Here is a 25,702-nt window from a genome sequence, read left to right on the forward strand (position 1 = left end):
CAAAAGTCCAGAAACAGAGAACTTTAATGCTCAGATGTTAAGAGGAGATGCTCCATCATGAACATACTAACAGTCTTAATTTTTTATTTTTCAAAATAAAAAAAAATGTCTCACCTTTTATTGCGTAATGGATTTCTGTTTTCCTGAGGTTTGATAGTTTAACGTTTTTATGTGCTCAAAGTTAGAAAAGATGCCGTTTGATATAAAAATGTTGTTAAAATGTGGGAAATAATCTCATCACTTTTTTCTGTTTGATGAAGAAAACAATGAAGCTTTGCGGTGAAACTGGCAGTTTTAATTCAAGACCTGTTGAAGCTGCAGCTGCACTCTCTACAGAGTAGGTTCAGTACCTGAGTGTAATCTGATTAAGCTGAGATTTAGTCCTCTGAAATGAAGATAGCATTTTTAACGATGGAATGACATGAAAGTGGAGGAAGCTCAGTAAAAACGGTACTTGAAGAAACAAATTCTCAAGTAAATCTGCATCAGAAATAAAAAGAATGAACTTCAAAACACAGTTAAAGGAAAGAAAAAAGTGGAAAATATGAAGTTATTTTAAATATTTCTGAATTGAATAGTGTTCATCTTGAAAAATAACAAGAATACATAATTCTTCAGTCATAAAATGTCATTAATAATTATAAATGCTTCAAAAAAGTGGTTCTGCAGAATAAAAACATAAAAGAACATTATAATAATTAACATACAGAAGTATAAATGGTGACAAGTCTGTGAAAGTCCAGTTTATGTGGACTGGATGGAAGCATGCTGAAGATTATTATTGAAATATAATGACTGGGGCAGCGCGTCTCCCCCCCTCGGATCTCGTCTTCAGTCTCGTTTCTGGTTGCGTCCCTTGAACGTGTCCATGAGGTTGAAGGCTCCCAAGTAGCGGCCCAGAAGGAGGCCTTGCTTCACGGGGAGGACGCTGCAGAGACAAGGCGGAGAGGTGAGTCGGGACCAGCCTACATTCACGTCTGTACAGACGGCTGATGTCAGCAGAACAGCCCGCATGTTCTGCTGCTGAACAGTCAAATGCAATGCTGGAACTGCTGTCGCTCAGCTGATCCAGGAGCCTGACCTGCAGAATACTACTGTGCTTCTGTCCTGAAACAACGATTAGCAGAACAGTGGCTCTCCCTAAAGTTTAGTTTGAGAGGAACATGAAAAATAACGGCTGATCACTTTAATGGTAATGCCTTCACTGTCCGATTTTCTGGTTGCAGGTCTAAATGGATGCAGCACCTGTTCTGGAGCTAGCTTTCAGACAAAGAAAGTTGGAGATGAAGTGACTGACGTGATCATCGTTGACATGTCATCATCACACCCCCTCACAGCTTTGTCTTATTTCACAGAAACGTCTTCCACGTACAGCCCACAACGCTCACGAGAGCCAAATGTGTAAACTCCAACACTGCAAAAACACAATCTTTAGACAATAAAGAGACTCTTGTTTCCAGAAAATAATCCTAATAAGAAAGTTTTTTTTAATAATCTTGGTTTCAGAGAAACATGTCTTAGTGACCATGAAGTTTTTCTTAAAATGAGAATTCTTGGTAAGACTATTTGTCTCACCTCATTGGCCGATTTTGTTGTTTATTCAAAGAAAATCTGCCAATGGGGTAAGAAGTTTTGACTTATTTTTACAGAGCCTGTTTTAGCGGAGAAAGAACTCTGGTTCTACGACTGAAACGGAATAATCTAATCAATAATCTAATTTAATTGTTGAGGCGGTTCTCCAGGTCAGACAGCAATAACTGTCCCTGAAAGACTAGAGTTCACAACATCCATTACACTCAGCGGCCCCTCCCACGACCCCCCCCCATTCAAAGTGTGCTTGGGTGATGCAGAATCAAAAGGGTGGAACCCCTTGTGATGCTGAAGGTTTGTTGGATGAGCAGATCATGTCTTTTGTTGAAGCCTGAACGTTCAAACTAGATCTGCTATTCAGACATCAATATCCCAGCGACATTTATTTTCACACAGGGTGTGAAACCACTTAAAAGGATTTGTTCTAGTATTTTATGTAATATCAACTTGATTAATAAATAAGATCGGTCAGCAAAACTTCAAAACATAACCTGAACAGCATCATCAGGTCTTCTGTTACTCTGCTCTGCCTAATCTAAAGGGATCTGACAGAATTAGGATCATTAATAAACAAGTTCTGGATTTTTTCATTTACATGAGTCCTTTTCCTGTTTGATCTGTATTTGAATGAAATCTGTAAAAGTCCCCTTTGATATTACTAATAATGATTGATAAGATTTTCATTACCGGTAGTTTGATCTTCATTAACCCCAAATATTAAGACAATAATGAAGAATGCCCCAAATAACAAAACCAGACCGCGTCATTGCGACTATTTCCACCATTTGCTGCAGTGACAATTCTGGCACTTTGTGGTGGAGCATTTTCATCCATGAACAGAAAGTTGGGAGTCTTCTGGTGAAATTGGGGGATGATGATGGTTCTATGATGTCTCTGAGGTCAGAGCCTGACCTTCATTTCTGTGCACCGTGACCCGACACTCATCAGTGAACAGGACGGTAGACCAGTGCTGCATTGTCCAGGTCACACGGTCTTGTACTGCAAAGTGTCTTGGCGCCAGTGGAGTCACCCTCAACGGTCGACAGTCATTTAAGTCAAAGCAGTGAAGACCAATGGTTAGTCTGGAAACCCCAGTACCCCTCACATCTGGTTAACGGGCAGCTGCAGCTGTGTGGTGTTTGCTAAACCGTGTCTGAGGTCAGAGGTCCTTAAGTTCTGGTCATGGTCATGGTCTGTCACTGGGGGGGATCCACTCCCGGGTCTGTCCCAAACTCTGACAGTAGTTCAGAGTCTAGATGAGAGTCTGCTGATGACACTCTGAGACAATTTCACCTGAACACCTGACTGTCTACCCCCAACCTGAGGGCGCTGTGGTCAGGTGGAGCTGCTGGTCCGTTAAGACGTCGTGTTTTCATGGCTGTTTTAATTATGACCTTGGAATGACTTTCAGGTCAAATCAGCTTTTTATCCCCACAGAATGTTCACATTGAGGAAACACTGAAAAGGTTTTTCTTCTAGAATTCTTTTAGTTTTGGCCCCAATAGATAAGACGCAACGTAGTTTACCTTTCCGCCTTTCCCTTCAGGGGTTGCCACAGCAAATCAGCTTTCTTTTGGCAAAGATTTTTACGCCGGATGCCCTTCCTGACACAACCCTGTATTTTATGCGGACTGGGGACCGGCACTGGGGGACCCAGACTTGGGACCCCTTGTGGCTACATAGTTAGGCAGTAGTGCCCAAAGACCCACAACAGATGAAGATCATCCGTACTACACAAGGGAAACAAAAACACACACAATGAGGTGAGTCTATCACCATAATACAATTACCTCCTGATACACTGTGTTTAGGACATCCATAGAGTTTTTCACTATATTCCTAACTTATTGTGAGTCGTGTAATGTCAACAGTCTCACCAAAATCCTCCCAAACAGAGCTTTGATCTGTGTGACACCAAACCAGCTCCTGTCTCACTTATGTACCACATCATCTAATATGTCACCCTCGCTGGTCACCAGAAAGGGTTTATTAAAACTTAATTACCCAAAAATATGATCAAAGAGAAAAACATGATTTTTAAGTATTTAATATATTTGAGGGATCCCGTTCAGAAGAAAGGCTTGCTTTAAATTGATGCAGCATAACGGGTTACTGCAGGCTGCATGGTGCACAGCTCACATGCATGTCGCAGTCTCTCATGCGTGTAAAAATCCTCACATGCCAGTTTGATAGACACAGAGTTCTTGTAAAAATAACAAATTTCCCATATTTTTGTTACAAAACGTGCTGCTGTAAAAAGTCTTTGTTATATTTGTCTGGAGAATAATGTGTCCTCTGTGTGTTTCTTAAAGCTCCAGCTCTCAGATGACTAATGAACCTCAATCATCTCTTCAAAGCAGAGAGAGGCTGGATAATCCAACACATCATGAAAGCCGGAACACAATAGCTTTTATGTAAAACGAACAGAGGTGACAAGCGAAGAACCGCGTCCATTTGTGTGAGCCGTGTTCCGGAGACAAATCCCTCTGATGGGAAATAATGGCTCTGTTCTCCACTAAAATGAAGCAGACAAGCAGGAACAAAAAGGGAGAAGAAAAGGAGTCTCCAGGACTCTTTCTGTTGAAACATGATGACCGTCTTATCTGAGGCAGCTTATCAGATGAAGAGTTTGTATCTCTGCAAATGCAGACACTACAGCGGTTTTGACGCCTGGAGGGGCTGAGGGTGGTGATGGTGGTGTTGGTGGTGGTGGGGGGGTGGTGTCACCCTCAGCTCTCCTAATGAGAAGTGAAGCCAGCTTGGATGTATATCATTTAAATAAAGAATGACATGGTTAAATAAACCCTGATGTTCCTGAAAACATTTTGGCTGCAAGCTAAAGTCAAAGAAGATCATTAAAAAGGAAGAGACAAGAGGTCCAGAGGAAGACCAGGGAGGAGGTTTCTGGGTGCAGTGAAGGAAGACATGAAGGTAGCTGCTGTTAGACGAGAAGATGCAGAAGAAGGTTTCCCAAAAAGTCCAGAGGGGGCAGGCTCACTGAAAGGGAGTGCACCCAGATGAAAATACCACTCCGATCATCTTCTGATCCATTTTCAAAGCCTTCCCAGTAGTCTTTTTCAATAATAATTCTGACGTTCTTGGCTAAAAATCTAAAAACCTGTCGATTTCTGAGACAGTTTCTGCAGATCGGCAGTTCATTCATTTGTGGTCGGGTCTGTTGGGGCAGAGTAAGCCTCTCTTCATTTTTCATCAAACCTTTCTTTACTCGCTGTCCCACTAGCTTACAGCCCCTCACGCCCCCAACCTAACATTCCTGCTGCAACAAAAATGGCAGAAATATCGTAGCTGTCCAGCCGCACACTTTAGATCCAGATTCCAGCTCAGACCAGGAGAACAAAGACGTTCATGGATCTGTTTGTCTGCAGGTGGATGATCAGAATGGAGCAGAACAGGGAGACTGTGGTCTGCTGACTTTATTTCTACGGAACAAACAGCATTTTTTCGTCTGCCCCTGATTTATCATGATTTGAATAAAGAAATACTCAGAAATGCAGTTTAATCTGTACTTTTTCTCTACGTTCCCTATTATGAGAAAAATACAACATGAACATGCTAAAAACACTGAATTTTATATTTGATTACAAGATTGTCTGTAATTCATGCAACATAACATTTTCACTTCACAGTGAGAGGGCTCTGGTTCAAATCCCGGCCAGGACCTTTCTGTGTGGAGTTTGCGTGTTCTCCTCAAGCATGCGTGGGTTTTCTCAGACTTCCTCCCAGTCTAAAAAAAAAAAATGCCCCACAGGCTCATTGGTTACTCGAATCGTCTTTTAGCTGTGAATGTGAGTGTGCACTTGTCTGTCTCTGTGATTGACAGGAGAAGTGTCCAGAGTACTAGAAGATGGATGGATGGACCATTGTGCCCTGATTTCACGCATTCGTCAATTTTATTTTTCAGTCACATGACTCCTCCGGTTCATCACATAAACTCAGAGCTCATCTAAGGAAAGGGTGAGGGAATTTAGAGTACGCCGGCCAGTCAGCTTCCTCGCCGGCTGCTAAGGAATATTTTACAGCTATTTCCAGCGGTCCCTAAATCGCTGTAACTAAAGTTTGTGCCCCTCCATGGGGAAGCGGCATCAGCTAACTTAGACGCAGACGGAAAATATCCTGAAACGCTGAAGAAGATGATCACAGAGAATAATCATCATCTGGATGAATGAAAGGTGGATGAAACCAGCCTCTTCTGGAAGAAGATGACCCTCTCTGATAAAGGAGGAAGAACTGGCTCCAGGTTTAAAGGCACACAGAGACACTCCTAATGTGCGTTATAAAGTACGATACGGTACAGTCTATTAATCTGGATAAAATGGAAGAAAACTCTTAATGTTGAGCAATACTCCAGTGTCCTTTGAAAATGTTTTTCAAAGCATCAGAAATGTTTCGGAAGGGCTTTTGATGAAGGATCGGTGACTGACATTCTTCAGGCGCGGGGGCGGGTTCTATGTATTAACGGACTCATCAGGGGCATCTCTGGTTACTTACCCCCGCAAATATGGGGGGATCATTTACATACATACAAAAATGCGCAAAATGTACGTAGCGCATGTGAGACACAGCTTTAAGACTCTGCAGTCTCGGTAAGGCGATGAAGATCCTGCACATGTCAAATGCTTCCTCTACAAAAGTCAAACACCTCTCTCCCGCATTTTGGGAGCACTTGCTCATCTCTGCTAATGTCTTGCACCTTCTCGGAGTTAAGGCTGGAGATCACGTAGACTTCATGTAGACTGATGAGTTTTCAGCTAATCTGATGAGTTTACTGCTCTGGATAAAGTTTGAACCAATCACCTGAGCTTCTGACTGATCGTGTGACACTGCAACATGGAGAAACATCCCAGCTTCAGAATCTGTTCTGTAGCTTCCCCTCAGCTATGATGGATGCTCTTGAGCATTCTTCTCCCTCTGATCATGGATGCAGATGTTCTTATGCTCTGCAGATGTTACCGAAAACAGTCAAACACTAGAATCAGTTTGGTGTTGTGAAGCTACATCGTCAAATCCCCACCAACATTCATAAAGTGAACCTCTGCACAGGGATTGATCCACATGCCGGGGGCTTTGGTTCACATCTGCATGTACTGTTGGATCCAGAAAACTTTAGGCCTGACACGAGTGTGATAATACCTCTGTGACAGCAGAGTTCTTTAATCCTCGACGCTTAAAATTATTTCCAGCTATGAAAAAAGTCACTTATATTTTTGTTTTCAAGTAGATGCTAAATTTGCAACAATAGGTGTCAATAGGTTATTCAAAACGACCAACAATCCCGTTAAAAGACCTCTATGGCATTGTGGAGAAATGGATAGAAACAGCAGAAATGTAAACACAGACTGAAAGAAGTGAGGTGAGACTCTTCCTGCTGCAGAGGCCTGATCATCTGCTGTATTTTATGAATTCTGATGATAATTCCCATTTCAGTCATCAGTCACCTGTTCGTGTGCATGGTCTGTGAGTGCAGGAGAGATACTGTCAATCCAAACACCAAAAGGTGTGCACACACTTTAGTAAAAACACAAACTGAAGTCTGCGCGTCCAGAAAGGTCTTCAGAACCAGACTCTGTGCTGACAAAAGCGCCTTGAACAATAAAGTGGAACTTTTTTAGATGACTTTATTTCTTTAAATGTATTGTTGCTCTTGGAGCTGCACAGTGTCGGTAAACAGCATTTAGAGCTAGCGAGCCAACTCTGGACGGTCTGCAAACAAGATCACCAGGATGATGTTTGTAAGAAACAGACTGAAGGGAGGAGCAGAAACACCACAGGACCACGGAGCGTGTGCGAGCGTTAGCTCTACGTGTCACACTCTATGTCACCCGCCAGGCCCAGGTAAACGCCAAGGAGCGAGGAAACGTTCCACTGCAGGATGCTGAGGGTGGGAGATTACAGGATACATGTGAACCACAGAGAACATACATGTCCTACCCCACACAGAAACCTGCCAGATGAAAACACTCATCTCTGCTGTTCAAAACGAGCGGCTCTGGATAGAAGTGATCATCAGTTAGTTTATGTAAACTACGTGTTTAACGATTAACTGATAAATCCATAAATCAGATCAAGCTGTCTGAGACACGTTAATGGAATAGAACTATACCATGAAAATATTATTTCTAAATGAGCTAAATCTATAATCAGTATTGGAAGATCCCATTTTGATTGAGGTACTGTAGGTTATTTGACTCTAAGGTAGAAACAACCAATCTCAGCGGACAACACATGTGACGTCATTAAAACGGATCAGTCCATCATTCCAGTCCAATGTGTGGAAAGACTTTGAATAGTCATGTGACCATCCAGTGTCTAGAATGTTCCCTTTGGATTCTTTGGATGTGGAAAAACAACAGTGGGTTGAACTTTAGGAAACTAAAATGTGAATGGATTTAACATTCACTCTACTTTACTTGTTTGTTTGGACACAGATTTCATTTCCACTTGATGATCTGGAAGAAATCCAAGAATGTGGAAAACTTCACTGTTCAGTAGCAGGAATTTCTGTCTGAGTCTCACTGCTGGAAGTTTGGATGAAGATGATCTGGATCTATGTTAGGTCAGTTGGATCCAATTTGATGGTAACGAAAGTGAATCATATTGCTAAAACATATCATCACAACCCTAATGTAAATACATGTATTTGCGCATTTGGGGTTTCTGCGGTCAAAATTCTTGCGATCACGAGTCGTTATGCAACACTGAGTGGTCCGGTCCAGTTTAGAATGGTCCAGGCAATTCAGATGAGCATTTCCACTTAAAGTTGGACCGTCACGGCGGATGCAGGCTGAAGCTGACAACAAGAACAACAGAGGTCATCCAGGAGGTCATTTCTTCCCCGCACGGCTTTTGGTCTTCTTAGATACAAATCATGAAATGTTGATTGAGAGAAGACTGCAGGTGGCGAAGAGGAATACAGCTGCTGTCTTGGAGCTTTCTTATGTCATCAACAGTCTTCAACAGTAGCTCCGCCCTAACCGGTCTGTTCCATTCTTCTATGGACCTACATCCAACGGGGGACCAAAAATGGTACGGTTCGATCCGGCTTAATGGGTCCATTTTATTATGGAAACGCTCAAGATACTGGACTGGACTGGACCATACTGCTAAGTGGAAAGGAGACTTTATAGTCCTCAGACTGTTGTGGAAAAAGCAGTCAATAAAGGTAGCTAAAAGACAAAAGTCTTCCAACAGTAAACTGAACCACACAGCTGGAACCAGAACTTTTGTGTTTGATCTGGAACAATTTCCATTGCGTCTACATGGCAGAGGTCCGGAAGACAAAAAAACTCGAACAACCCTTCTACCGGTCTCTCCAACCTACCCGTGCTCCACAACTATGCTTAATTCCTGAGAAATGAAAACTTGCAGATTGAGTTTACCCTGTTCCACACATGAGAAAAGCATTGATTCTTACAAAACCGGAGAACCTCCTTGAACTGTGCTCCTCCTGCCTCTCTACCACTTGAACATGTGATTAAATCCTGGTGCAGGCCACCATAATAAGGATGCCCCTCCCTCCAAAAAATAAGGTTGCTTCTTGCAAAGGCAAAAGAGCTGTAAGGAATCAAAGAACAGTCTGGTTGGCCACTTTGCAGATCAACCTTTTGCAGCAGTTATCTCTGCCTTATCAAAGAAAAACTTTGACCGTGACATTTTCGTCTGGACTTTGGGCCGATCGTTGCAAAACTTGGATTCACTTCTTTTACAGCCATACAGATGTAGATTTGCTGCTGTTTTCAGGTGCAGACAGTGTAAAGCAGGGGTGGGGAACTTCTGCAGGTTCTCCAGATGTTCTTGCTGTGCCGATGGCTGATTACCTGGATCAGCTAATGGGAACATCCCAGAGCAGGATATGTTGGAAAACAAGCAGGAATGCAGGGAGCTGCTGAACACCTGGCTTCACATTCCAACAATAGATGGTGGGGGTGCTGGTCACACAAACGTTTCTGCAGCTCACTTTAATATAAACCTTTCAGCTGTGCTTCTTTACCCAGGAACAGACGAAAAACGGTCAACTAAATCCCCATTCACTCCTCTGATTTGACAAATGTAATTAGCAGGTGAATTGAAAAAAAACCTCTGCCAGCAGCAAACTTGGGTTTTCTTTGCAAACAGTTTTAAAGAATCGGGGTTGTAAAGAAATGACAGAAGAAGCTTGGACCGGAAACCTTTAAAGATGAAACAAGTTTGATGACGGTCGCTTGAACACTTTATGGTTCAGTTAAGAGAAACAAAGCTGGTTGGCTGACTGTACATAAATACTTTCCTATTGCCTTTATGAACATGTCACTTCAATGTACTTAATACTTAATTTATGTTCTTAATTCTTAAAAAAAAAAGAGTCAAAGCGTGCACCCAAGGAGTCTGTATTGTGATCCATATTACTGCTACAGCTTTCTCATTGGTATTTGCTGGTTACATGGAGCATAAACGTGAAAGCAGAAATGCCCTTTCTTCACTCCAGTCTAAGGTACTGTGAAAAACGGAGAAGTTCACTGATGACCTGGTATTTCCTCCAATGCACCTGTCAGTCATTATAGGGGGCACACTGAAATGCTATGGTTTCTTTCTTTTTACTTAAAATGGGTTGCTGAGCACTAAAGTTTGTAGGAACCTCTCCTTGTCATCATCTGCCCAAATATCAGTTTCACAGATCCAGAAGCTCTTTCTGACAGACACGCTGCCGTGGCCCGCTATAGTTTGAAATGGGCGGCACCCACAAGGAGTGAAAGGCGGAGCCTCAGAGATTGAGTCGTCTTACTTCCGGGTACGAAAAAGGGCTGTGAAAATATCTCCCCTTTCATTCAAACTAGTTCTTTAACATGCTAAAGGTAATATACGATCATATATTTGGTAAAGTAAAGTAAAGTAAAGCAGGATATAAGCCATTTCATCTTCCAATAGCTGCTGTGTAACATGTTTTCAGTTTTGTTCCAGATGTCCGTTTTTCTTTCCGTTACACAGAACTGAGATCCAAAACACCTTCTGTGGTGCATTGTCAAAAAAAAAAAAAAATTCTAAAGTCTGCACAATTTAAAACAATTATCCATAGCATTGGGTCAAACTAGAACATTGGAAGTTTGTTTTGAGAATATCAAACTGCAAAAACTGATTGTTGTGAGTCAGAGGACGAGTGCTAGCAGCCACTTTTCATGCTTCCTTTCAGCAGCTCTCACCCTCTGTAGTCGACTGTAAGAGACTCGGAGGTTCCTCCAGCAACAGATATCCCAGCGCAGGAACGAGCATTACTGGCGGTCATTCATTCCCGCGCCATTAGACTGCACAACTCCTCACTTTATTTGATTTCTTTTTTTATTTTTTAATGTTCCTATTAGTTTGTTTGCTTGCATTATTTGGTGATCAGTGATTTATATTACTTGTTTTGTGATGAAACTCATTTTTCCTTTGAGCTGCCATTACTAGTAAATCTCTCCTCTGCAAGATGAATGAAGCTCAGTTCAATTCCTGCTCAGAACTTGCTTTGGGAATTCTGCCTCCAAATGAGCTGCTGCTGTTGGAACACGCCCATTTTCCAGGTGTGTGGGCTTGAGAAATTGGTTCTACCTTTAGTGGAGTCGTGTGTGAAAGTAAACCAAACCAAGCTTAATGAAGGCGTGAAACCTTTCATTCAAGCAGAGCCCACAAGTGTGTACCAGCCTTAAAAAGTGACCATCTCAAAACCTGTTTATGAAAGAGCTATAACCTAAGTTTGATCCAAAGTTTAGTCAGATCAGAGGGAAGACGGTCTCCCAGCTTCAGTACTGTTAGGTTTCACTCTTCCAGGAGTTTTGGACTGAAGTGTGAGCAGCTTCTGAGGAGAGGAAGGGCAGGAACTTACTTCTTCAAACCAGCAATGAGGTACATGCTCCTGGGCAGCAGCAGGAACACCTGGTCTGTGAGGACTGCATAAAGGATCTGCTTGACCACATAGTGTGGATCCAGGATTGGCAGCACGGTCGGCCACCTGGTTAAGACAGAACACAAAGACACACAGAAATGACACCAGAAATGTCAGAGGCATGCAGGCTGGAAGTTTGAATCAAACCTTTCAGGAGATGAGAGACAAACGAACAGCACAGTACTGGAGGAGGAAGCATTCTACAGCCTGGCTGGTGTTGAGAATTTACCTTTCATTCAAAGTCATTTTAGCAATGGTGGATCTATTCAAAGGACTTTCAGCCTCTGAGCTTAAGCAGGCTAAACCAATAAATACCAAATGTAGCTTGAAAAACACTAGATTCCTGATCTCCATTTAAAAAAAGTAACAACCGTGTCAACGTTTACACGGTTTACCTTCACCTGATGGCAGGTTCCAATGTTCTCAGTGACCCTACTCTGGATGAAGTGCAGTAAGAATGGATAGATTATGCATAAATGCAAACATTTATGAGCAGTCTGATGTTTTCACACTGTGACAAACTTGTTTCTATATTACAGCAGATATTTTTGTGTTTTTCTTCTTCCAGACTGTTACAAAATCTGAGATTTTAGTATCTTTCTATCAGTTGAATTTGCACGGTACAGAAGAATGTTGTTTCAGACAGCTCAGATCAGGGGTCACCAACCCTGTTCCTCGTGTGCTACCGCTCTGCATGTTTTGCAGCTAACCTAGCTTCAGTCATTGCTGCTCACCTGAACCTAATTCAATCCAGCTAAGCAGCATCTACTGAAGCAGGGTTAGCTGTAAAACAAGCAGAGCGGTAGCCCACGGGGAACAGGGTTACTGACCCCTGGTCCAGATCGTCCTGCAGACATGTATGGATTATTGAGAGAAACACAGTTATCAAGCGTAAAAACCAGACTTGCCCTGAAACAGCAGAAACTAATCAAGAAGAATCACAAAGAACAAATAAAATAAATGCGGCAGAGCCTATTTAGCTTAATGACTGTCACTGAAACTGAAGTCTCACAAACAGTCAGTTCACTTAAATCAAGCAGAACAAAATACATTTGATATGGATACTTTTGTGCTCAAAGAACTCAGCTCAACCTTAACATCTCCCTTGACCATTAGTCTCAATCAATCCATCTTTGAATCAATATTTCCAAGTGCATGGAAGTCATCAGCGGTGATTCTAATCTACAAAAACAGACTCCATGTTGCTTTCAAATTACAGGCCAGTCAGTATCATACCCACAGGGTCCAAGATCGCAGAAAAACTTATTGCCCTTATTGTTTCCACACCTCAACAATTCATCTTTTTCTCTTCATGCAATGCAATATGGTTTCATTCGTCAAGACTGGATAGTTCCTCACGTTGGTAAAGACTTCACCACATGCACCCGGTTTAAAAAGCACCAAAAAACTGCTTCATGTCACAACAAACATGTCTACATTGAACTATATATTGGCTGCCCCTCCCTGTCTGTCACCTTTGTGTCTTTTTTATGTTTCTCACTGTGTACATGTTTTATGTATTCTAAATGACTGTACAGGTATATTTTCTATTTATGTATTTAATTGATGCTTTGAGAGTTTTTCGGTTGATAACTTTAACACCTGTCTGGGGACTACAGATGAAAAATAGCCTTTGGGCTAATTCTGGTATATTGCAGCCATGCTTTTATTCCTTGTGTTATCCTAGGCACTTTAGCATTGGGAGTTGGGTCATATAGACCCACTAGACAGTGCGCTGAACCTTTTTTCTTCAATGATTTGTGATCTTCACTGGTGTCCATGGATTACATGAAATCTTTCCACCTTTATCCACCTTTGTCATGGTAGGGAGAACACATCAATGTAAGGGTGGGGTCATCTAAAATAGCACAAGGGCTAATGTGCACTGTCCCTGTTAAATTATTGAATAAATAAATGGCCTCTACTAAGTTTTACAGCTCTCTGTAGAGGCTTCATCCTAAACCATCTTCACATTTTTGGTCTGTCTTTGAAGTCAAGGATGGTGTCTGGACACTTTACTGGTAAACCTAATGTACTACAAACAAAGTTGGAGTCATTTTGATCCCAGCTGTGAACTTCAGCACACATGTCAACATCTGTAACACTGCGTGTCCCCAGAAGGTAGTCCTGCTGAGAGGCATTCTGTGTTTTCCTTGTTGAAATTAGAGTTTGCATTAAAAAGGAGTCATTAAACTCTGCGTGTCTTCAAAAATGCTGCCAAAGCTGCAGCAGACGGATTCAATACTTTACATGTGCACTCATGTTTAGGCTTCTCTACATGTCAGGAACAGATGGATTTCATCAGACACTGGTGCAACTTAACTAGTGATCAGAGTGCACCAGTGTTTGGGCACTTTCTAAACAGAGAAAAGAGCCGCATACTGACCTTTCTGCAAAATATGCTCTGACGAGAGAAGGACAGGAAAGTTCAACAGCCCAAAACTATACTTTGAGATGACTGAATACCAGTAAATATGAACAGACCAAGTTAGAGTCTAGTGCAAATGTAAGAAAAGACTCTTCAACATCTGAAACCTTAGACCAGTAGCCTTTCATTTCCTCTTCAAGGCTACTTTGAATAAACAGACAAGAACCAGCTCAACTAACCAGAATGACCCGAGGCTCGTTACACAACCATGTAAAATGCTCCAACTTCAGAACACAAACAAACATAATTGAAGCACACAAAATGATTTTTTTACTTCAAAACTAACTCCGCCTAAAGTAGGACAAAAGGATTTTATAATTGCCTTGCCCATTTCAGGAAATAAGGGAAAGTGTCTCCCAAGAAAATATAAATTAAAAAGCAAATGATCTAGAAACAAGCCAGCAGATCACATGACAGACAGCAAGGGTGTGTACATTTAATACATCAGTAGATTCATTTTCTTGAATGCATTAATGAATAAAAACAGAAGAGTAGATAAAACATTCTAACTGAATGTCTACTCTTAAAACTCAGACACAGTTTTTTTCAGTAGAACGATTAAACAAAACAAAGTAATGAAATAGACCTGAACAAAAATGATGATACTTTTAAAAGCTTTACTTTTGAAGCGTCCGATGCAAATGAATGAGTTCTACAACCGACAGTGGGTCTTCTGCACCTGTCGGCAGGTACTGCGGTCTGTCCCTACAATAAAGGTTCCTTTGTTGGTTTTGGCTCATTATCCTAGATAGAGACCCCTTAAACTGTGGCTGAGCCTAAACCTCGGCTAGCAGGCGGCACATTGAGCGCCTGCACAGATTTAGTGTCGGATGCAGCAAAGCATCTTAAGGTGCAACTGAGCCTCCTGCATGTTCATTTATTTTGACAGCACTTTTCCTGCTGAAAAGCCCCTCAAAGTGCTTTACATAATAGAATATTAAAAAATAGTTAAAAATAACTAAAAACTAATAAGAACATAACACGCATACATATTCTACAAATATGATAAAAAAACAAACAAATTAATGACGAATAAAATCAAATTGTGTGGACATGTAAAAAAAGCTGCATTAAAAAGATGAGTTTTCAGTTTTTTCCTAAAAACCTCCAAAGAGGGTGAAACCCTCAGATCCTCTTTTTTAACTGCGAACAAATAATCTTACATTTTGTTGTAGATTTCTTTTAAGAATTAGATTTCAACATCGGGTTGCTTTGGTCACTGTGCTGCACCTCTAAATGTCATTTTAGGCTCTTTGGTTTCCCTTCATCTCATTTGGCTCTTCACTTTATCATCAGTTTTCCTCTTGTGCGATTTCTATGTTAGCTACAACCCCGTGGTCCTTGAACTTCTGAAAGCTAACTGGAGGACACGCCGTAGCTTTATGTCCCAACTGTCAGAATACTTTTGTCAGAATAGAAATCATTTTTGTCCAGGCTTATTACCTTGGTTTGTTTTCTGATGAACAGGTACTTGGAGATCTTAAAATGACACATACTTGGTTTGACATCCATCAAACATCCCAGTGTTGATGAAATATGGGCACACGATGGTGGTCTTGACCCCATCCTTCCCGGTGGCGAGCAGCTCCAGTCCCACCGATTCCGCAAAGCCCACCGCTGCAAACTTACTGGCACAATAGTCTGAGGGGAGAGTTCCAATCCAAACAAGTAGTTAATAACATATCCAAAACTCCTTTTACAAAAGATGGTGTGCTTTTTGTGGTATGAATGACAGAAAATCCCAACATGACGGCAAATAAAGCCACATTTCCATTACACTGCTTTGCTTTCCATGCACCTAGACGCCACATCTCGCCCAAGTTACCGATTAAGCCCTAGTAATGTCCAGGATTAAAGTGGGCGGGCTTGTTTGGCAAAATTTCGTCACGTTTTTGTTGCGTCACATCAGATGTAGATGTATTGGTAAAGCTGAAGGAGCTTTTGCTTCTTTCAAAGCAGCAGAGAAATCAAACTGGTAAACAATACACAGAAACTGTTGACTCTGAATGTTTGTGGATTCAAACATATATATGGAGACCCCAACCTTCATTGTTTCTTGCTAAACTGCATGAAGAAGCACAAACCTGCCAATCCATTGACTCCTATGAGCCCAGCAGAGCTGGCGATGCTGACCAGGTGACCGTGATTATTGGCAATCATGGCGGGAAGAAAGGCCTTGTAGGTCTGAAAGTGCAACAAAAAAAAACACGAAAATCATGAAATGTTAGGATCAGTTAGGCTTCAAATGGTGAATACTCTGATAGACTAAAAAGACCGTTCTTTTCCACAGAATGAATGAATCAGAGAACTAAGGAAACCTTTGTCAACCTGGCTGACCATTCCCTTACATCAACAGTTGAGAACCAAAAAAGGCAAAGATGTCAAATGTTTTATTTGCCATTCGCTTCTGTAGCTGTGAAAACAAAAGGTGTGAAGTAGAACATGAAGCTGCTGCTTCTACTAATCGTTTCTATTACTCAAGAAGGACTGTTCTCTCCACTGTCTGTTCGGATCACACCGAAACCCTTTGATGTCGTCTGTTGGTCACTTGGATGGGCTTTCATCATTCCATTCGGACTAGAGGAATCATTTGGTCTGGACCGAGTCCTAAGCCTTGCCTTTGGTCTACATTCAGACTGCCGTAAAGTGGACTATTCAGTTACAAACCAAAGCTCGTAAACTAAACCACGTGACTAAAGATTTCTTCAGTCACTGGCCACGAATTATGAGGGCGGGGCAAAGCAACTAGAGGCAGAAATTAGGCAAGTCCTGCGCTTTGCAGTCCTTGCTCAGGAATTCAAACTTTATATTTCACTGATCAATTGTGAACGTCTGTATCAACGTCAGGTTCCACACTTTTGACTTTTGTACGGTGGATTCATGCTGCAAGGTGGTTACTGAGGAGACGATGTCTAAGAAGTTTCACTGATAAATGTTTATGACGTATAAATTCTCAGGAAATCAGAAACAATGTGGATCACGTCTAAAGTTGTTTCAACGAGCTGCTGTGTCTCATCGTTGCTTAACGTTTCTTAGCGGCGCCCTCTTAACATCGTAACGCTCTGCAGCGACGGCCATTTTGGTTGAGTTGTTCCGCTCCAGGAAGGAATTGTATTCAGACTGAGGAAACTCAGAGCGAACCAGAGCTCAGTCTGATTGGAAACGAACCGAGCCCACCTTGAAAGATGGGTTCAAGAGCGGTTCCTGGTCCCAGACCAGGGTCCACTTGGGTCTAGTCAGACTAAAAATGAGTTCTGGATTATCGGGTTCACAAACTCTGGTTCACATTAAGTGAACCAAATGTGTCCAGTCTGAATACGGCCTAAAACACAGGACAATATGGCCTTTCAGAGTGATCTACACTATAATATTTATGAATAATTTAGTTCACTTTGAGTCTTTGCTTTGGTGCGGAGCATTCAGACCGCCTCAATCTGGTGCTTTTTGAGTGAATTGACTGGATAACTTCTCTACTTTGAATTTCATTCATTTTTGAAAGGTGCTTCCATTCTTCATAATCAACATGCTGATGCTAAAAACATTGCATTTCCTGCAAAAAAATGGATGTAGAAATGCCACCAACAGCAGCTGGTACCCAGGAGTAGGAAAGCATCTCTAAGCACTACAGAAAACAGAAAGACTGAAATCCTTGCTGCATTTTTCAAGCATCTCTCTCAGTTCTGGTTCCATTGAGTAAAGAAAACATTTCCTAATGCAAAAACCCAATGTTCCTGCTTTCTTTATATACTCTTCTTGCCTTTTTTTCAGCTCTTTCCATCCATATTGTTGAAAGTTAAAACAGCAGTGCAGTTGTTCAGTGTGGCCATTGTGGTTTAAAGATCTTCCTTCTTTCAGAACACGGACATTTATCTTTACGGAAACAGGAGAAGCGACAACAGTTTGTAACGAGTACAGATGGGAATGCATTTGCATGTGCATGTGCACGTGCTTGGACTATAGCTGCAGACATAGAAGCACGGTTTTCCTCAGCTGAGGCCTTTCCATAGCATCCAGGTGTGATGTTCGTCCAAACTCTCAAAGTCCCACTGGTTTGTTATCATCCAACACAGATCTGCAGAAATCTGCTGAGCTGGGAACAAGGACAGGACCTTTGTAGTCACTCCAGCACTCCCAGCAGTGACTCACCTAGAGAAGAAAATTCTTCACAAATTCTTCAAACTACCAGTTTTTCCCATGAACCCCTCAGGCCAAAACCAGACCTGGAAAACTGCCAATCAATGCACAGACCCATGTGTAAAAAATATGTGTGATCATTAAACCACAACTGGAGTTAGTTTGCCATACTTAGAGTACTATTTGAAATTACTATAAAAAAAGTTGGGGAAATCAGGAAAACCTCTTTGGAGTTTCATTCTCTGAGGGGAGGTAAAGACCCCAGTAGTGGTTAAACACATGAGAACAAACACCTCAACCCCAGACATCTAAGCCAACAGATTTGAGCTTCTGTCCTTCAGACAAAACACCTCAGAACAGCGAGCAGATCGGTGCCTGAGTTCCTGCTCCGGCCTGCAGCAGAGTCAAAGTTCTGACACCTTCCAACCTCATCCAGGTCCAAAACAGCATCTGCTGGTCGCTGCACCACTAAAGATAAACTCTGATCCACGATTCTCTAATGAATGACCCAACTCTGCAAGCAATTTTCTTCAGCTGCTGCCTGACGTTTAGCGATGAAGTCCTCCTTTCATACACAGATGTGGCGGCCGTGGTGCAGTGGTAGGGCGGTCGATCTCTGATCGGAAGATTGCAAGTTCCTGCCTTGCCCATGTGTTGAAGTTTCCTTGGGCGAGACACTGAACCCCGCTGTGCCTCTGGTGGGAGGTTGGTGCAAGTGTCTGGCAGCAGAGTCACCACGTGTGTGAATGGGTCTGTAAAGCGCTTTGGGCCTTCGAGGAAGGTAAAAAAGCGCTATACAAGTATACGCCGTTTTACAGATGTGTCAAAGCCCTCTGAGCCAGACGTCCTGCTTCTTTCCTGCCAGCAACCACTGACTTGCATGTCTAGTGAGGTTCCACTGGAAGCAGAGCACCATTCAACACAGCTTGGCCAACAGTATACATATCTAAGAGCCACGGATGTCATGTGACGATGTGCATGTCAAGAAAAGAAAATCATGCACTGAATGACAGCTGTTAATGAAAACTTATTCCTATTTATACTTCAATCTGTTTTATAGTGATAGATCAGTCACATTGCAGCAGAATAAAGGGTTAGTTGTTCTTCACACTGATGTGGACACAGTGTGTGCTGACACTGACCCAGAAGTGAGCCATGGTGTTGACCTCCATGGTCTTCTCGATCAGAGAGTCTGGGGCGTCGATGAACTTCTTTCCTGTTACAATTCCAGCGTTGTTCACCAGAATGCTGACGTCGCCCACTTCACGCTTCACCTGCAGGGAGGAAAAGGAACGGGTCACAAACCTCTCCACCTTCTTCCAGCCCAGAAACACCAAAGCTGTGGAGCTCAGCACGTTTCCTGGGGTAGAAGCTTTATTCTTCAGGAGGGACAAAGAAAATGACACACAGCCCTGGAAAGAACATTAGAAGCATTAGAATCAAACTACATGTAAACAAAAACACATAGAAATCAGAAAATGTCCCATTTCTGGAACAATTTGGAGATTGTTTCAGAACAGAGTCGAGTTGAAGATAAAGCTTTGAGTTCATGCCCCCTCTCCTCCAGAGCAAGAGGGGACAGTTTGAACATCTGACATGAATTCCATTTAGACACCTTTGTGGGGTAAAGACAAGTTCTCCATGTACTGGAAGACCTGAAATAGGGGTCAAGGATGGGAAGGTCTAGACATCCTTAAATGGTTTGCTGCCCCCAGAAGCCCAGATGAAGGGAATAACACATAGATGGAATATTGTAAAGTCAATATTGGATTATTCAAGCAGAAAAGTTGGAGTTCTCTGATGTAAGCCACCAAGAACAAATGGGAAACATGGTGGGGGAGTCTCAGCTTTTTGAGAATACAAAAAAAAAAAAAAAAAGTTTCTATGAAGTTGTTTGTGAAAAATGTCTTTGTTTTATGTTTTCAAACTATGATCTCCGTATAAGCTCAGATTTGAACCACAGACAAAATGGACTCCATTTCCTTTGATTCTACCACCAATAAGACGTTTGTGGACTAAAAGCTTTTTCTCCTCCTCTGAGCTCATCATGACACTTACTCTGCAGTTTCTCCTCCATGTGGTCTCTTATGCTGAAGGACACGTGTTTGGAGTAGAAAGACTAAAGGTTGAAGGACAGGGTCAACAGGCACGTGGACACGGGAGCTGTCTTACCCGTTTGTTTGGGAGCCGTGTCCTGCTGCTCCACACTTACCGGTCCTCACTATTTTAACGCAGATTTACTGACATGACTTCACATGCAGGTCACTGTAGCGATGAGGAAACGGTTCAGGATCAGTGCTAAGATCTTGGCATTACCCATGCCCCTAAGAAACTCACCCAAAGCTTTGTTTATAGAGGTCATTTCCAAAATCCTGGACAACATGACAAGTCTGCTGCTCACCTTTACAGAGACATTCATCATTTGGCTCTCAGCGACATGATTCCTAACTTCTTCGTGGTTAAAACCCCAGAATAAACATGACAGAATGAGACTAACCTGCTATAATGAAGCCTGGTGACCTATCAGGCTGTGGGATTTAATGGATCCATCTCAACTGAATTACTTTTGCAATGATTTTTGCAACAACATAAGGAGGCACGGACACATAAACCTTGCACAAATAAACACACAAAAATGCAGCTTCATCTAAAGTCATTACACCAGTAAAACCTTGGTTCTGGTTCCAGTGCAAGCAGGTCCAGGGCCAGCTGGGACAGAGTCCAACAGCTAAAATCTGTCATGACCTTCTCTAGAGGCAAAAAAAAACTACTTTTATCAAGCTTTGGCCCTTTTTGTGGTTATTTCATCATGTTAATGTTCTTCTGCTTTCATGTCAATATACATGCGTTGTTTTCTAAGGGAGGGGTGTAGTTTTATAGAAAGAAAATAGGATTCTACGTAGATGCTCCTGAACACACCACAGCACACTAAGACACTCAGATCATCGTGTGATCTATTGTAAAATTGTTCCTTCTTTAATAATGAGGATTCTGCTTTTAGCCCATATCTAAACATGTGCTGTTTTCTAGGACATAGTGTCTGCAGAGCAGCAGGAGTTCATTAGAAATTCACCCCTGAGGCGCTGCTTATATAAATTTGTATAAAGAGTTATGTAAGATCTGAACCAAGAGGACTCTACTGTTTACTGTACAGCACCGTGATTAAACCACACAACAGCTACAAGCTAATACTGAACTCTGTGACCTCCTTAATGCCCTTTTCTAAGGTTTCCCATGACTGCAAAGACAAGTTTTCAGGCCTCTAAACTTCAAAATGAATACGACATCACAAAATAATAAAGCAGTAGAATAAGCGCACTAACTGCTCTGAACCGTCGCAGAAATAATGACCTCAGAAAACCTAAACGCAGACAAATTATGTTTCTTTTTAACTTATATTTCTGTGAACCACAACATGCCGTCAGTTAGAGGTTTGTTTTTTCCCCTGAATAAGAAGCTGGTTAGCAAGCAAAGGCTTCTGGGAAGGTTTGATTGCCACGCTGTATGTTCCTCACCTGGTCAGCCACCCGGTAAACCTCGTTCTTGTCGCTGCAGTCGCAGAGATAATGGTGGACTTTGATGGCTCCATTGCTCTGAGCAAGCCTGGCCGTCTCCTTAACCCCGTCCTTGTTGATATCCCACAAGACCAGCACCGTGCCGAGAGCCGCAAACTCCTGAGCCATGAGGCGGCCGATGCCGCTGCCCGCCCCCGTGATCAGCACCACCTCTCCGGATATGTTCTTCCTCTTCCTTGGCACGAAGAGGTGGATGAAGGACTCCACATTGAACCAGATGGACAGCAGAACCACTTGGATTGTCTCCAGAAAGAAATTCATGATGAGGCTGAGATGGAAAAAGAAAGATAGAAAAGATGGAAGAATGACACTGATTCTGAGATGCCTGTAAATATGTCAACTAACAATCTCCAAATCAGAAGTACATTTTGACATGAAACTTAAAAAAAAAAAAAAAAAAAAAAAATCACTTGTCATGAAAATACTGAATTGGATATAAATTAATAATAGTGAGTCAGAGGTAAACAGGGCAATAGTAAACTGTTCTTGAAATTATGCACAAAACCCAATTGTATTTTTTTAAAGACCCACTCCAAAGAAAATGGTGTTTTTAACATGTTCTTGTGGCCTTTTTCTGTTGATGGAGGACATATATCAAGAATATTAAGATTAAAATGACATTTCTGAGCATTTCTATCGTCAAATCATTGTGAATCAAGGGCGGGAGGGGGGTGGAGTTGCTCCACACCAAGAGTCCCGCCCACAACTCAGAGGTGAATTTTAATAAACTCCAGTCGCTCTGCAGAAACTATGTCCTAGAAAACAAAACCTTTTTTTATTTTCTTTTAGTTAAAGGCGACATATATATTCCCTCGCTGTAGTTGCTATATTCACGCTCATCTTTCAGTCTCACTGATTTGCAGATTTTTTTCAGTGCAACTTTGCAAAAAAACATTTTTAACAGCTACAGTGTTGTGTTCTGATTGGCAGATGACCTTGTCAATCTCCTCCATGCCGTGTTCATGTCTGTCTGAGAAAAGTGGATCAAGTGTGCAGCGAGACGTTTTAGCGCCTTAAAAAAGAGACCTAGAATCCTACCACACAGATTTTACCCATGGTGGGTCATTTTTACAACTTAACCACTGCTGTGAACGGAGCAGCACTGTAATCATGTCAAAAGACCACTGGGAACACTTTTAAAGTAGATCAAAAGATGATCGGAGTGGGACTTCAATGTTTTTAACCTTTTTTTTAAACTACACACAGGGCTGGAATGAAAAGGGATTCAAGTTGGAAGAGATTTCTGGTCTGAAATTTCTCAAGTTATGATAAAAACATAAAAATGACAGTTTGTCAAACTGGCTAATTAGTCCTAAAGTATCCGATGACCCTTTCCAGAAAAGCTCTTCCAGCATGAGACGAGCTGATGTGCTGCTGGAGTTTTGAGGTCTTGGTGGACTTGGACAAATCACAAGTCCTGGTTTCATCCGAGCATGTCTACATGTACATTTATGTCAATATGGTGAGACCAAACGACACCCAACCGGCCAGGATCCAAGAGCCAGAGCTCAGACCTAACAGGTAGGAGCACCGCGTTGTCATGGAAACCGCCATGTAAGAGAAGGGGTAACACTGAATTGCTGTCTTCAAACGTGTAAAAAGCCCCGTCCTGTTGGAACAGGAACCACAGTTTGAACAGAGACCGCGCTCCTCCTCTCACCTGCTGCCACAGTGACGGTGTGGTACATGTGGGCGGGGCCACGCAGCCGGAGGCAAGAGCCGCCTGCAGCTTTAAGAGTCATGATGTCGCGGAAACGACATCAAACTTTAGAGAGTTGTTCGAAAAAGTTACTCAACATCCCAGAAGTCCAGGAACTTCCTGAGGAAGCCAGCAAACCGATGGCACGTGCGGGAAGTGCACGCGGCTCGCCTGTGACAGCTGATGATGAGCAGCTGTAATGATGTCAGATTCAGAACACAACGGGCCGCGAACAAACTGCGACTAAAGTTTGGAAGTTCGACCGGCTCGGACGGATTGCTTTGAACAAGTTTTAACGAATCCAACTCACCGAGACCTGCGAGCGGCAAGGCGCGCGGCGATTAAGACGGTGATTTCGGGATTCTCCTCTCGGCCTTTCGCTGTAAGCCAGCGCGAGCTCGGTGACACGCGACCGCTGACAGAACCGCACGCGCCTCGCGTAGACTCACCGTTAAAGATGACGTGTGAAGTCCCGGTTGAGCGGAGGCACTTTGCGCAGCCTCAGGGCGGAAAATGAGGACTTCAGAGCGGCCGTACAGCAGGGAGGGGCCGGATGTGTGACGTCAGAGAGGGTTTGTTTTTTTTCTGTGGCGCAGCTTTATTAAACGTTGAGCGACAGCTGACCTGCACCACCGACAGTTGAAGGCCTCCACGGGGAAATGCTGACTGTAAACAGCGTAGAACGGGTCACAACGAAGCACATGATTAACGACAAGGCGCGTTGGTTTGATAAACAGAAATGCCCAGAAAAAGTGAGTTAGAAGATAAAACAAACATTGTGGACAGAGCAACCTAACGGCTCTATCAATTTCTGCAGATGAACAGTGTCTGACTTGGTGTGCTGAAATCCGTCATTTACAGAAATCAAGAAAAGCTTTGTGAAACTCCCAACCTCTTTTAGTCGACCTGCACCTGTTAGTCCTCCACGTGCAGCGTCTCACAGGCTCTGGCAGAATAAAGATTTTAGAGAGTTTATCTCCACAGAGGTGATAACACCCTTCAGTGTGCAATGATAGAGAAGGAAAAAAGCAAGGAAGGTTTGCTCGCAGTGATAAATGTTTGTGATATTAGTGCATGCAGAGCTTAGAGTTCAGTCCATTCTGATAACAGAGCAATGAATGAGTTAATCTGTCACAAGAGAAGCAGATGCTGGTGATAAAGTGGATGAAATTAGGGAAAAGGGGATCGTGGTGAGGATTCATCTGCAAGCACTGTGGAATAGACACCTATGAGGAGGAGCACCTGAACTGTTCAAGATCTATTGCGTCATTCTCTTTGTTGGTTTTCTTTGTATGATCTTCTATCAGTTTTAGTAGAAATTCTAGTGTAAATATTTATTAGGCTCTACTGGCTTTTCTTAAAAACTACTCAAACCTGCTCATATTCAGCAGACGTGACCTTTTTCCAAGTTATGCCATGAATATTGAAAAAAAATATCTGCATTTCCCCATAACTCTTTCTTCATGATCGTCCTTTAATAACCTTAGAGTTTACTTTGGTTGAGTCTGACAGGATAACTCTACATAAGCTGCGCTTCCATCACACCTATGCGCAAAACTTTATAAAAACTCTAGAAATGTAAAAAAAAAAACAATTTCTCAATTACAGTCTTTCCATTAAATCCTAATTATGCAAAAATACAAACCAACTTATGTGATAGTAATTCAAAAATATGGGGATGGATGTGATAAATACTTTGATTGACAGCAGATCCACTCAAATTTCTGCCACGGCACTAGCGCTCATCATCATCATCATCATTCAAAGGAGATGTTGCCGTCTTCTTCAGACCATGGAGCGGCGAGCTCCTTACACGTGGGAGGGGCTACTGATGAAGCCATGTTGGGAAATGGTGCTTGGTGATTTTCCAGAGGAGCTGTGGATCCAACAATTCCACATGACACGCTCAACTTTTGATGAGCTGTGATGCTGTGGGACCTCTGGTGGCGCCTGCTGTGCAGCGCCCGAGGCCGCCAGTTCCTACCAAGCAGCTCATCGCCATCTGGTTGTTGGTCACGTGACTCATTTAATTTGAAAAAGTGTTTCCATTGCAGTTTTGAGAAATATGTCAATTTTAATACTCCTCAAAAACTTCCTCCTCCGGGCACAAAACGTATTTTCCATAAATACAATTTTTTTCTAAATTGTTGTGTTTCAATTAGGCAAATTTATTATCGCAAATCCAATTTGTGCAATTTGTTTCACAGTCAATGGAAACGCAGCTATACTCTGTGTAGCATAGAAAGTGAGTTTCTCACCAATTACTGTGCATAAAATTAGCACAGAATAAACAAGAGACCAAACATTAGCACCCACCACCATGCATACATGAAAGTATAGGCTGAGAGATTATGAAGGGG

The 25,702-nt window shown here is 42.3% G+C and overlaps 1 protein-coding gene across 3 annotated transcripts; it reads right to left on the reverse strand.

The window, feature by feature from the left end:
- Nucleotides 1-24,285, reverse strand: sdr16c5 (short chain dehydrogenase/reductase family 16C member 5). 3 transcript variants are annotated; one of them, XM_023964929.1, is made up of 8 exons: nucleotides 24,235-24,285; nucleotides 23,792-24,008; nucleotides 21,584-21,911; nucleotides 19,211-19,342; nucleotides 16,019-16,118; nucleotides 15,431-15,575; nucleotides 11,447-11,572; nucleotides 1-928 (listed from the first exon to the last, which is right to left on the reverse strand). In XM_023964929.1, the coding sequence occupies exons 3-8, from the start codon at nucleotides 21,902-21,904 to the stop codon at nucleotides 832-834; spliced, it is 921 nt and encodes a 306-aa protein (XP_023820697.1). In that variant the 5' UTR covers nucleotides 21,905-21,911; nucleotides 23,792-24,008; nucleotides 24,235-24,285; the 3' UTR covers nucleotides 1-831. The 3 variants fall into 3 exon arrangements, with proteins under 3 accessions (XP_023820697.1, XP_023820698.1, XP_023820699.1); XM_023964931.1 differs by lacking the exon at nucleotides 1-928 and adding an exon at nucleotides 7,207-7,483; XM_023964930.1 differs by lacking the exons at nucleotides 23,792-24,008; nucleotides 24,235-24,285 and adding an exon at nucleotides 23,653-23,777.
- Between the last annotated feature and the right edge of the window lie 1,417 nt (nucleotides 24,286-25,702).

This window comes from Oryzias latipes, chromosome 17, assembly GCF_002234675.1.
Source record: "Oryzias latipes chromosome 17, ASM223467v1".
Classification (NCBI taxonomy): domain Eukaryota; kingdom Metazoa; phylum Chordata; class Actinopteri; order Beloniformes; family Adrianichthyidae; genus Oryzias; species Oryzias latipes.

Coding starts and splice junctions, on each gene's coding strand:
- sdr16c5 (XM_023964929.1), bottom strand. CDS start 21,904: ATGAATTTCTTTCTGGAGACAATCCAAGTGGTTCTGCTGTCCATCTGG. Junction 19,343..21,583: donor TTTACCGGGTGGCTGACCAG/GTGAGGAACATA, acceptor TCCTCCCTGCAG/GTGAAGCGTGAAGTGGGCGA. Junction 15,576..16,018: donor AGGAGTCAATGGATTGGCAG/GTTTGTGCTTCT, acceptor CTCTCCCCTCAG/ACTATTGTGCCAGTAAGTTT.